The 12,562-nt window shown below is 36.4% G+C and overlaps 1 protein-coding gene across 1 annotated transcript in view; it reads left to right on the forward strand.

Annotated features, from left to right (window-relative positions):
• COMMD10 (COMM domain containing 10) overlaps positions 1–11,828 on the forward strand; it is a 105,542-nt gene extending 93,714 nt beyond the window's left edge. Inside the window, exons 6-7 of the mRNA XM_066181348.1 lie at positions 10,592–10,651; positions 11,281–11,828. Coding sequence (XP_066037445.1) covers positions 10,592–10,651; positions 11,281–11,319 — 99 coding nt within the window. The 3' untranslated portion in view covers positions 11,320–11,828. The remainder of the gene's footprint in view (positions 1–10,591; positions 10,652–11,280) is intronic.
• Positions 11,829–12,562: the final 734 nt, after the last annotated feature.

A 12,562-nucleotide genomic window follows, 5' to 3' on the forward strand; every position in this document is an offset into this window, starting at 1 on the left:
CTGAAGCAGTGATCCCATAGAAAGCTCTGGTAGCTCTGGTCCTCTAGAAATCCGGTGTGTATGGGCTACCTGTACTGTCCCAAACCCCAGATTATATCCAGGTGAGAATGCTTAGTTCCTCCCCCTGCGCGGTGCATCTCACAATGGGATGATGAGTCATGCAGGGGGTCCTTGATGGCCCATTAAAAAGAAATAGCTCCTGGACGGTGTTATCTATGAGTCATGCAGCAAGTCATTTGATGGGCCATTAACAGAAGATAACCCAGAGGGAGGGGGCCTGGGAAAACACTGCTCCAACAGTTGGATTCAACAGTTCATGAAGATGGTGATAGAATACCTTGTACACGTCCTTTACTACAACCCAGGACAATATGTTAAAAAGATAAAAATGACATTAAGTTTAGTTTAAATATTAATTTTGTGTCTATCTTTGAGAAAAGATTACATACACTTTTTATTGCTTGCTCTACCATTTTTGTTTGGCATCATGCAGTGCTGTCGTGAAAGAGAAAAATGTAATTAATTGGGAGCGGAAAGGATTCCTTTTGAGAGAGAAGCATAAAAAGTATCTTGGTTTTGATAATCATTGAAACCAATGCATCTGGCCTGAGTACTGGATTGTGCTCCTGCCATCTGTAAAATAATCTGAATCTAGTACTATTTCCCTTCTTATTACTTACTTTTAAAGTAGGTCTTTTAAAGAAACCTGGATGAACTGTAGTTCAATAGCACTCAAGACTTGAAGAAAATAAAAAGGGATTTGATACCCTCTTTCAAGTTGCTTATGTCAGCCAAAAATAGGGGTTTTTTTCTTTCCTGAGAGGATATGACTTACACACTTATGTTCACAGTCTGGCTTTGGAGGAAACTGTGGATGAGAGATCTCATTTCATCTTTGGTGTATGTGAAAACACACAGAACTTGTACCTTCTGTCCTTAGTACTTTGTCCAGTTTTCAGGAAGCAGTGAGAATTCACACTACTCCACTGCATCAAGCTTTAAATAACTTGTCAGCAAAAGTATTAAAGCAAAATCACTGAAATCTCATTGTCTGAAATCCAAAATAGCTGATTTTATGTCATTAATGTATGACATAAATGTATGTATGACAGAATGTATGTAACCTTCAGTGACAAATGAGAAAGGTGTTGCTTGATTGCTTCATAGTAAGTGGTTGTTTCCACATTCTTAATAATTTTGTGGAGTCGTAATAAGAGAAGACCACTTAATCTATATGTAATTCTTGTAAAAAGGCAACGCTTTTTTGTCCAATTTGAGAAACTTTGGTTTTAATGACCTCTTCCAGTTTTTTGCTGTGGCCTGTTGCCTGAGAAATGTTGATGTTTACTTGGTCAGGCTAGTAATGCAATGTAATTTTGTTCACACTCTTGATGTCAGTGTGTCCTTGGTACAAACAGGTAGCACTGGTTCAAGGCTCTGCTGGGTTGCTTATGGCAAAGAAGAGATACTACCACTTATTTGCAGATTGTGAGCCTTGTAGCAAAAGCTGTAGATATTTTACAGCCCTTAGAATACCGTAAAAATAGTAAGGAGGTGACTTCCTGATAAAAATAAATGCATTTTAAAGAAGGATAAAATATGCATTACTTTACAAACAACCTTATTCCCTAAGAGTTCTGTCTTTGATCCTTCTGGGGACTAGACTGCTAGTTAACATCTCTCATTTCTGCATAACTTCCTTGTCTTTCAGCAGCTGAGATTTGTGTGCAAGCCCCCAGTTGCTAGCTGCTGTAATGATTTGCCCACTGGAGATCAAAAACATACTTTCTGACAGGCGCTAGCATCGTTATAGCACAGGAAAAAAAAAAAAAGCCCCAAACATTTTATCTTTGCTGATCTGCCTAATAAAATTCAAATTTGTGATGCTCTGAGTGACCTTTTTCAAACAAAAATAACTAATTTTCAAATTATCTAATCTCAACATTTTGTAAATATTTAAGCAGATTTTTTGAAAGGATGTTTTCACATCAGTCACACTGATTTCATGTGGATCTGAGCTTCCTTAGATCTTGCCTCTCACTGATCTTTCATCTCTTATCCAGCCCCTTTTCTTGTGCCTCAGTAGAAACAATAGATACTGTCTGGTACTCCAGTGATGAAGAAAGAATAGCTTTTTGTGGTAAAACAATACAGCATTGCATTTTCTTACTGAACCAGGTAGGCTCAGAAGGTAATAGTTCAAAAAGATGCCACCTTCCTCCAGTCTTAAATGGAGGTATAAATCCTTCCTAAAATGTTGGTCATCTGCATGACTTCACTGTGTAATATTTCTGTCACATCTGTAGCTCTAGATGTGGATACAGAAGATAACAACCCAGGTTTCTTCTCTGGACAGAGAAGGCTTTATCTGGCTTTTAGACAAGAAGAAAGGGGTGGCTTTCTGAGTGGTTTGGATGACAATTTGAGCTTCCTCTAAATCCAGCATCAGACCAAACATTAGATGTGTAACTGGCTAGAACAGAAAGTATTTGTAACTCCAAGTTAGTTACATCAGCTGCAAGCAAGCTGTGTGAGAAGCTCTTTAAAATACTCTGTGTGTGGTGTTGAGCCAACGGGGTTTTGACCATTGTCTATCTAGATGCAAAGGGTTCTCATTCTGCCTTTGATACTGTGTGCTGAGCTTCACTGTTCCAGGACGCTTACCCATGGTGCATTGTTTGCCATGTGAATGACAATACTAGGCTAATGTTGCACTTAATATTTACATTCAGTTCTGTTAGATTGCTAGAATTTGACTATTTTCTGATCTCAATAATGAAAATATTTCACAACTATAGCTATGTGACATCTTTTTGATATGCAGTTCATAAAATTTAATGTGATATCAGATCAAAATGGCATCAGCTGTGATCAAATCCAATGAACATGTGAGGTCAGAAAAGCTTGAAAGCGTTCCTGGTGCTAGCATGCCTACGCTTCCCATTTCTTCAGCAGATGTTATGTATGAACACAATAAGTAGAGGAAAAGTGAATTCCTTATTGTTTGAGGTGAATGTAAGACTGTTGTGTCCGTTTTGATGTGGGCTGTCTTTAGAATGGAAATGTGAACTCACTGGTCTTTAGGACTTTGAAGAGTTATACATGCTAGCCCCAGTGGAAATAAAAGAAACACAGGGTCACAACTGCCTAGTTTTCCTTTCAGTGTTCCTGAACTTAATTTTTAAAATATCATAACTTCTGTGACAAGTGAGGTGTACCAAAATATGAAAGATGAATATTTCATTTTTTCTGAGGAATAAAACCAGTTATCACACTATAGTTCTGACTAAAGAGGAATGTTGTATTTTGTTAGTTACAGGCAGTATATGTGGCATGCTCCAATTAGGGTGTATGTGATTTCCTGTGAACTCTTTTTTCCAAACTTGATACAGTGAACTTTAATAGGAAGAAGAGTGTTTGGAGTATTTTTTTAATTTTTAGTAAGGTTGCTTCTTCAGAGAGCTTTCTGCACTATTGGGAGTGCTGTTGAATTTACAAAATTTGGTGAGAGATGAAACAGGAAGAAAATAATTATTAGGACCTGTGTTCCTCAGATTAATTTGTGACATTTTTAGTAGTTGTGGCACCTTTCAGTGAACGAACTGATTTTTAAACACGTTTTGTTGGATATACTGTTTTTGGAAATTATGCATGTTTTGCCATTGAATCCTGAAAATGCAACAACATTCATGTGGATGGATGCTTGTTACTCTTAGTGACTGAATCCATGTGAGTCTGCTGAGGAATCAGCCAGGAGCTTGTGCAGTGTGTATAGTTATCTTCAAAAAAGGAGAGGGCATATGAAGGTAAATACAGAACTGACATAAAGCAAGTCAGCCTTTCAACAGATCTTCTATGAGGCATTTTTCTGTATATGCAACATACAGGGAAGTATCAATACAAAAGACATGCTTTTAAGTGATAGGCATACATTGATAGACATCTGCCACTCATCTCTCCAAAAAGCATGTTTGTTCACTGTGATGTTTTTCTAAAAGTGTATTTAACATAATCTGCACAGAAGTGTCAACCCTTATCTCTAGATTTCTGGTTTTGAGAGGTTTTCCATGCAAAAGTATCATTAAAAGGACAACTAAAATAATGATGGTACTTATAGGAATGTAAATTCCTAAAAACACTTTTGCTTGGATACAGCTATTGGAAAAAAGGCTTTTCTATCTCTCTTTTCTTTAGCGAGATGGTATTTACTCTGACACGATGCACTGAGGTGAAAACTGTAGTTTTGGGGTTTTTTTTTTCCAGATAATTCTCTCAGTTTTAAAAGCATTTTTCTTACCTACTATGAAGAAAGAGATCTGTCTGCCTCTAATGCTCTGTGATCTTCCCAGCCTATGTGGTCTTTTTGGTAGTTGTGTCCCATTTCCTGTCTATAGTTTTGCATCAGATCATTCAGCCAGTAATGGATATTTTTTGTGAGGACAGAAAGGAACAGGAATAACGAAAATGGTAGTGACTGACAATTCTTATTGCAGTTTGGGAGTATGTCAGGTCTTCTGTAGGTCTCCAAATACCTGCAGTATCTGTTGCCTTATTACCAGACTGGGCAATGAATTTATTCTTACCATTTTCCATGCAAATATGTTTAAATGATCCTGAATCTGATGGAGTGAGATTCAAGATTTATCTGTATGTACCTCCATAAATTCCAGTGACACATTGGTTAGATCTCAGGCATTGACACAGACCTTGGTTAGGATGCTTGCATATAGATTGCAAAGAGAGGGAAAGACATCTTTAGTATGATGCAGATCTTGATCTCCCTGAATCCACAAGGAATTTGAATTTCTTAAGCTTATATGAAAAAGAAATGCAACTTTGAAAGGTAGAACGCAGTATGTTTACGAACTAGATATTATGTTGGTCAGGAGGAGTGAATTAGTATCTTACATTTTATAACACTGAAACTTGAAATGCATGTAATTCAGTCATAAAACATGATTTTTTTTTCCTCTACAAAATAGTAATTTGGTATTGCAAATGGAGATAAGCTTGGAAAAAATGAAGTTTGAAGGTCACATTTTTGATGACATGAAAGAAGTTTAATTAGGAATATATTAGTCTGTATTTAACTCCCTACGTTTTGCTGAATCCCTGAGCTGAATCACATGTGTCTACAGCTGAAAGAATATGAAGAAGTTTTAATTACTGTCTCTTAGATGCTGAGAGTTAAGAAACAGCTGTGCTTCCAAGAGATGCTGGTTTGTTTTAATGCATATGCTCTTTTTAAAATTGAGCTTCCTGACCAAGCAGCTCAAACTTTTTGATAAATTCTGTGAGATACAGATGGAAAAGGGCTGTAAGTTGTAAGTACCTAGGTGAATGTACAGTTCTCCAGGGTCCATGCCAGTTTAAAGGAAGTCTGAAATAATGTAGCACAAAAAAGTCTACAGGGAAATGTAGGCTAGTAATAATCAACTGGGGTCTGTTTAGGAATGAATCTTAATTTGTCTATAAACTGATTAGCTTAGTTTTCCATATCATTCTGTTATATCTGAGATTTTAAGGAAATCTAACAGGAATAAATTGGAGAATGGATAGCAGATGTGGAAATAGTCTTCTCTCAAACCTAAAGAAAATGCAGCTCAAGACAGTATTAAAGGTAATATTAGAATATGAAGACTCAGATGTATCATTTAACTTAGTTACTATTAAAAAGCTTTGAATATACTTTATTTTTTTACATACGGCTCAGTCACAGAACATTATCATTATCAGTAGACATTTAGCTTATAAATATATTATATAGTTGAGCTTATCCCTCCGTTTGCTTCCAAATACTTGACATTTATTTTTCAACATCTTTGAAGTAGTTATAGCTTTGGTGTTGAGATCAGTAGTATCAGTTTCTTGTATTCGAGTTAGCTTTAAACCAGAAGTTTAGCTTTTATTTAAAACTTCTAGTGCATTACTCGATGCTTACACATGCAGTTGGGGACTAAATGTGTGGAGTAGCTGCGTAGTATGTAAGGATGCAAAACTCTGTCATTAGTAATAAGGCTTTTTGTATTACTAAATTAAAATAGGAGTATTTAGAGCACTGTATTAAAAAAAACACAACAAAAAACTATAAACAAATAAACATCCCAACTGTAAAGCCAACCAACCCCTTAAAAGGAAACCCCAATCCTTTGGTTATAACCAGAAATTTGCATCTGCTTTCTGAAGTATTTTAAGGAGACAATTTTTGCTTGATTTCCACAGAAACATTTTGCAGCAAGAAGGTATTAGTTACCTTCTTGCTGCAAAAGTTACTACCAAAACAGTTAACCAAAATAATGGGAAATTTTTGGTTAATTTGAAATAACGGGAAATTGGAGACTCCTATGTATCTTGTATACTTGTATCTTCATAATTTAATGCTGAGGATCATGTTCAGCTAAAAATTTTCCTAACTGTTTGGTGGTGGCTGTAAGCTAAGTGTATATTAAAAGACTCTGGCTATTTCATCAAATTAGCTAGCCATTCACAAGGGCTGTTTTGGTTAGGATAATATATTAATATTGACTGGGAATACAAAGGTTTTATCTTCGTTTTCCTCTTGTTTCTCTTTTCCCTGCCCCCTTTCACCCCCAAAGGAAATTTGGTTTTAGAGACTGACGAAGATGTTATGATTTTTAAAATAATAGCAGACAGTAACTGAAAAGATACTTAAGGGGAGAAGACAACCTTAATCAGTTAAGCTTATTAGAATTTAACAGTTCGCAGGAGGCTGTAACTTGTAAATTGATACAACCCTGAGGTGTGAGAAGAGGTGGAATCGAATCAGATGTCATCTAGATGTATGAAGGCAAAATGGCACTGAAATCTAATTTTTACACTTAAAATACATTCACTAGTGATACATGGCCAAACATGTTAAACCATACATTTCTTATGAAAAGCTTATTACTGTATTCCTTGCAGTGAATTCAGATTTTTCTTGGTGACACCTGCAATTCACACAGACCTTTCCAGTAGTAAATGTAATGCTTTGTCATGTTTTACAGTAGATGAACACACTGAACTTAACAGCAACTTTATTTAGCTAATGTGCTGCACATACTCTTTAGCTATGCTCATTGAGCATATTGCTCCAGTGCAGTCCCTGCCACCCTTCATGGAGATTGTATCAGACAAAAAGCCTGTCTTTGTATTATCAAAGCAACCCAAAGAGTGAATGTTTGGTACTTTAGAGATTTCTTTGTCTTCATAAGAATAGCATGTTCAGCTATGTTTCTCTGATGCTATGAAACTGTCACACTCAAGGTTAAACTCTTAAAAGGAGGAACTAGGAATTAACCTGGCACAGCAACAAAATTTGGGATGTAATTAGAAAAGCTATTGGAGTGACAGAGTGTGACAATGGGGATAAGTTCGTTCAGTTTTCTGGTTGCTCAATTTAGTTTTCTTTCACATGAAGATGATAAAAAGAGAGAAAATGAGATGCCAAAAATGAGGGAGAGAGTAGTGTGAAGATGAGGGATGGGGCGAAATTTATAAGGAAAGAGGAAAAAAGAATGATGTATTTGATAAAAAAAAAGAAAGAAGTTAGACATCCAGCAAACTGCTGTTATCTTATTTACATCTGGGAAGCACATACTAGATCAGAGGCAACATCTGAAAACTTGTGTGTGCAGATAAAAGAAGTCAGCTTAGCTGTACTTTTCATAAATAGGTTGAGGCTTTGTCTGCACACAGTGACAATTAAGTAAGCTGAAAGCCATTTTTTTCATCCTGTGTTTTAGTTACGGTTCAAATATTGGGGTCTGTAATTTTGTATGCTTATCTGAGTAAAATTCCATTAAGTATTTTAGGAATTTGCCTGCTCTGGGGGATTTAGCAATATTCTATCTATACAGTCATTTTCAAGACAGTTTTACTCAGTAATTGAAGAACTGGATGATAACCTAGTCCTGTGGCACACAGTTTTAATTGCACTTGTTTATATTCACACAGAATAAAGCAAATAAGTAAATAATGGATATCTCAGCTAAAAATAGGGGCCATCAACCACCTGAGAAGTAGGGCTTTTTGGAGGGATCTAATCACTGTACAATCTTTTTGTAATTTATATAGGAACTCCTGACCACATAATACAGATAATTTGTCACCTTCCTTAATGGACTCATGCTAGTGAGAAATTTAATATAGTAAAGTAACATTTTTAATTGGTGCCATACCTCTGCATGGGGTTTTTTATGATACTACTCTCTGTTGTAGTGGTGTAGTAGATGTACGAGGTTTTTACACATATGAACAAATGTGTTTTAGCAGATGATTAAGTGTAGATAAACAACATATTTCATACAAGATTGCTACGCCTGTCTCCCATTGATACACCTACTCCCACCCCAGATCAGAAACATAGCTTAGCATGGCATACTTTCTTATTTATCTCCACAGACATTTGCCTGCCACAATCATAAGTTTTGTCCTAGTTATCAGAGTGAGATTATAAAATAATAATGGAAAGAGAGATCTCATCCTGTTCATAAAGCATAGTGTGTTTTTTTTAAATTAAGTGTAAAGAGAACATGAATTAAAAGGTGTGCACTTTTTTTCATTTGCATACTCTATCTTCTAACTAACAGTAACTAATGTAGTTAGAAAATGTGAAAGACAAGCAGTTAGAGAGAGAGAGAAAGAGAATTGATTGTGCTTGCTGATCTCAAGTGGTACCAGAAGATCCCCATTTTGAATGAGACACAGAGATCAGAGAAATGAGATCTGATGGTCAGAGTTCTTTCTCTGCCCCTCTCTGGAGCCATTGCAAAACTGTCATATCAAAATCCAGCAGACTCCCCTTCCAGAAATCATTCAAGAAATGATCCTAGCTATTAATTATGATTGATAAACTTTTAAAATACATATCTTCCTTTTGTTGAACCTCCGCTTTGCAGTTCTGATTCCTTTCATTCTGTCACCAAAATCCTTCTCAGAAGGCAAATACCAATCAAACGTCCCAGCTGAAATGGTAGATCCCTTTGCTGTTTGTGTATCTTTCCTCTACCCACTTTCTCTTCTGAAAAAAACCCTTGTTTGCTTTCTTTTTTGTTTCTTAGCTGTTAGAAAGCCTTTAAAAATGCCTTTACTTTCCTGTCATGTCATTATGTGCTTTGGAGGGAGGATCAGCTGGAGTCATGGCAGAGAAAACTGCTGTCCCGGTAGTTTTATTTTGTATTCACCATACAATTCACAGTATTGCATTGTTGCTTCCCAGAGGGGGAAGATTGGTTTCTCATGCAAATCACTGGTCCTTTTCTAGGCTTTTGTAGCCATCCTGAAATTGTTGGAAGGGATCCTTCTTTCTGCAGAGTGAGAAGGAGGAATTGCACCAGACAGGGTGGCCCCAGCTATTTTATCTCTTTCCTGTGTCTCTTACAGCTCCTTTTCAGGAGCAGGCACCAGGCAGTACCTATACTGTGTTCCCAGGGCTTCTGCTGCTCTTGTGCGTTGGGTGTGCCAAATTCAGTGACATTATTTGGCATAACTTGAGACTTGCATTGCTTTGAGTACACAGAATCTGGCCCTCAGCCTTGTCTGTATGCAAAAGTCCTTGCTCATTTAAGCTGAGTGGATAAACAAGTGTTCTTCTGTTGACCCATGAGGTACATGAAGTTGGTACCAGTTGAAGAAACGTGATGTGTGTACGTTATTTCAGCTGATAGTATTTTGTGAGTAGAGGTGTCCAGAGATTTGGCTTTCACAGAGCCTCATTAGTGTTTATGGAAGTACAGCTTTTACGCTCAGGAATGCCTCCAAGCCTTGAAAAGTCTTAAGAAAAACAAAGAGAATGTGCAGAAATAGAAATTTACTTGTAAATAAATAAAGTCACAAAGTGAAGTAGGAGGAATAAAGCTAGGAACTGTGTGGGTAGATCTGCACTGTGATTGATGGTAGCAGGCTACAAGCAAGTTAAGCAGGACAGAAGTTTTAATTTAACCCCCATCTCCACAGACATCAGCACATGCATGCAGAAGATTATTATCACCATCTGTTTTATCTACAGTAGTTTTCATCAGTTGTGTTATTTTGTGGGTTTTTTAAGTGCTTAAGCACTGCTTTGAAGCTGTTGTGTTAATTGTTAACTTGGGCTGATTCTGCATGGATGCCTATAGCAGTGTCAGCATGCTAAGATTGGAACTGTTAGATTAATGAATGGAAGTATCAGCTCTCTGTGCCTATGCAGTACATTAATAACTGTGTCAGTTCAATGTTACTGTTCTTCACAGGAGGAAAATAGATATACTGGTAGATTTGAATTCCTCACTTAAATGAAATATACATGTACAAGGAACATTATAGTAAATCCAAGGAAACTAACCATTTTCTTTCATATAGTTTAAAATTTACTGGAGTTAATGTTGAAAAGAGAAGAGAAGAGAAGAGAAGAGAAGAGAAGAGAAGAGAAGAGAAGAGAAGAGAAGAGAAGAGAAGAGAAGAGAAGAGAAGAGAAGAGAAGAGAAGAGAAGAGAAGAGAAGAGAAGAGAAGAGAAGAGAAGAGAAGAGAAGAGAGAAGAGAGAAAAGAGAAAAGGAGTATGCTTATTACTTTTTTTTTTTTTTAATTTGTTTTTCCTTTCTTCTTTACAGAACCTGAAGAAGATGTTCGTAGAATTTAGCCATCAGGAGCTATTTGAGTTCTACAACAAGGTCTGTGGATTTTACAATATTATGGTTTCTTTGTAAACACCTTAGGCTGCTCAGCAGGAAGTGTTGCCTATATAAATTAAATGTAATAAAACTGGAGAAAAGGGATCCAGCTTAAATTAAGGTGATTGGATTTCTTTGATCACATAAACGATTTTCAAGAAGAGTCTGTGCCTTCAGCCTTGGAATAGGCAGGGCTTGGGTCACTGTAAGCATACCGGGCAGTTAGATCAGTAGGAGTAGCTGATGATTGACAGAGGGGATCTTTCTGGAAACACCATCTTCAAGTTACATTTTCAGCCAAGATGCTAGGCTCATAATCCAGTCAAAATGAACTATTTTTTTTTTCCTTATTATTATGCATTAGAAATTCTCAGGAAAACATCTGTGCATGCTAAAGAGGTACTATTTAGACAAGTGTTTCTTTAAAATTTGAATATTTAAACTGCGGCAATGAATTCTAATAGCTTCATGTAGAAACAAATATTCATGAGTACAGGATTTTTCTATTGGTATGCAAATATATTTAGTATACATAGTTGAAGGTATTGGATATTTCTGTTTGCATGTTTCTAAACATTTTATGAGTGGAGGTTTTTTTCTCTCTCTTTTTTTTTTTTCCCTTTAAATAGCTGGAAACTATACAAGCACAGCTGGATTCCCTTACGTGATGTTTTTGAAGACTTATTTCTTTATCACGCTTCTGCCACCTCATTATTTTGAATTGAAGATAGATTGCCAAGCTGTGTTTACTGAAGGATTCAGTGGGTTGTTTCTTCTAAAATTATATGTCTTATCTGCTTTTTAGACCAGTACAATTATCCAAGAGTCTTTGTCAAAAGTCTGAAGATTGTAATGGACTTTCTCTTGTTTGCTTAGCAGTTGTGTAAAAATGTCTTTTTTACTTCCAGTGGGGAAACACCCTGCCCACCCCCTTCCCCCCAAAAACAATGCTACCCTGAAATATTTTTTTCATCCTATTATGCATGTTTCTTGATTCTGGTAGAAATTTGCATGTTAGTGACAGAACAGGAAAAAACCCCTTATTTATAGACATAAATGTAGAAGTTGTAAGAAAATACACAGCCAATCGAATCTCTATCCTTTTTTAATATTATTCACAAAATTGATAATGCTTCTTGCAGATTTGTCAAAATAAACTCAGAATTTTAAAAGTTTATTTTGGAGCTAGTCAACCTTCATTTTGTTATCTTTTTTCTATTTTAGTTTGGTGGGTTTTTTTCTTTGAAATAATCAACAGTGTCTCTGATTTCAGTATTTTCTCTTGGCACTGAAAATAAACATGGCTTCTTAGCACTGCATGCCCACTAATGAATCTAAGAAGTATGGTGTGTAACTGAGGGGAGAAATCCTAGAGTATAAAACAAAAAATACTGAAATGATTTGATAGATTTCTGAAAGCTATGCTGATCCTTCCTCATGCTGTTTTTACCCGCCAATGTTTTTACACTGAACAGGAAAAATTGAAATATAGTGATTTAAGGCCAAGTTAGCCCTATATACACCCATTGATTCCATATGATTCATGAGCATCAGGAGAAAGGGAAAAGTCATCTCACTCCTTGTTTGTTGCCATTTGTTGACAGGCAGCTTCATTGCTGCGCACTGTACGAGTCTGGGCTCTAGGCTTATAGAAGGTGAGAGGAAATTTGCCTGTTCACAGATTTAAGATTTTTTTCTTCCTGATGGCGACATCAGGGATGGTTAATAACCAACCAGACAGTTTCCCTTCTGTAGCTTGTTTGCTCATGACTGTAGATAGAAGTATAACCAAAATGTATGTTTTGAGTAGCTGGTTCTCCTGAATAGTTTACGTCCTCCTGTGCCAGATTTCCCACTCTGTTGCTTTTGGATAGTCATTTTGTGCCTTTTTGTTCCTTTTTTATTAGGAAT

This window comes from Chamaea fasciata, unplaced genomic scaffold (assembly GCF_029207755.1).
Source record: "Chamaea fasciata isolate MVZ Bird 193981 ecotype frontalis unplaced genomic scaffold, bChaFas1.0.hap1 SCAF_4, whole genome shotgun sequence".
NCBI lineage: Eukaryota > Metazoa > Chordata > Aves > Passeriformes > Sylviidae > Chamaea > Chamaea fasciata.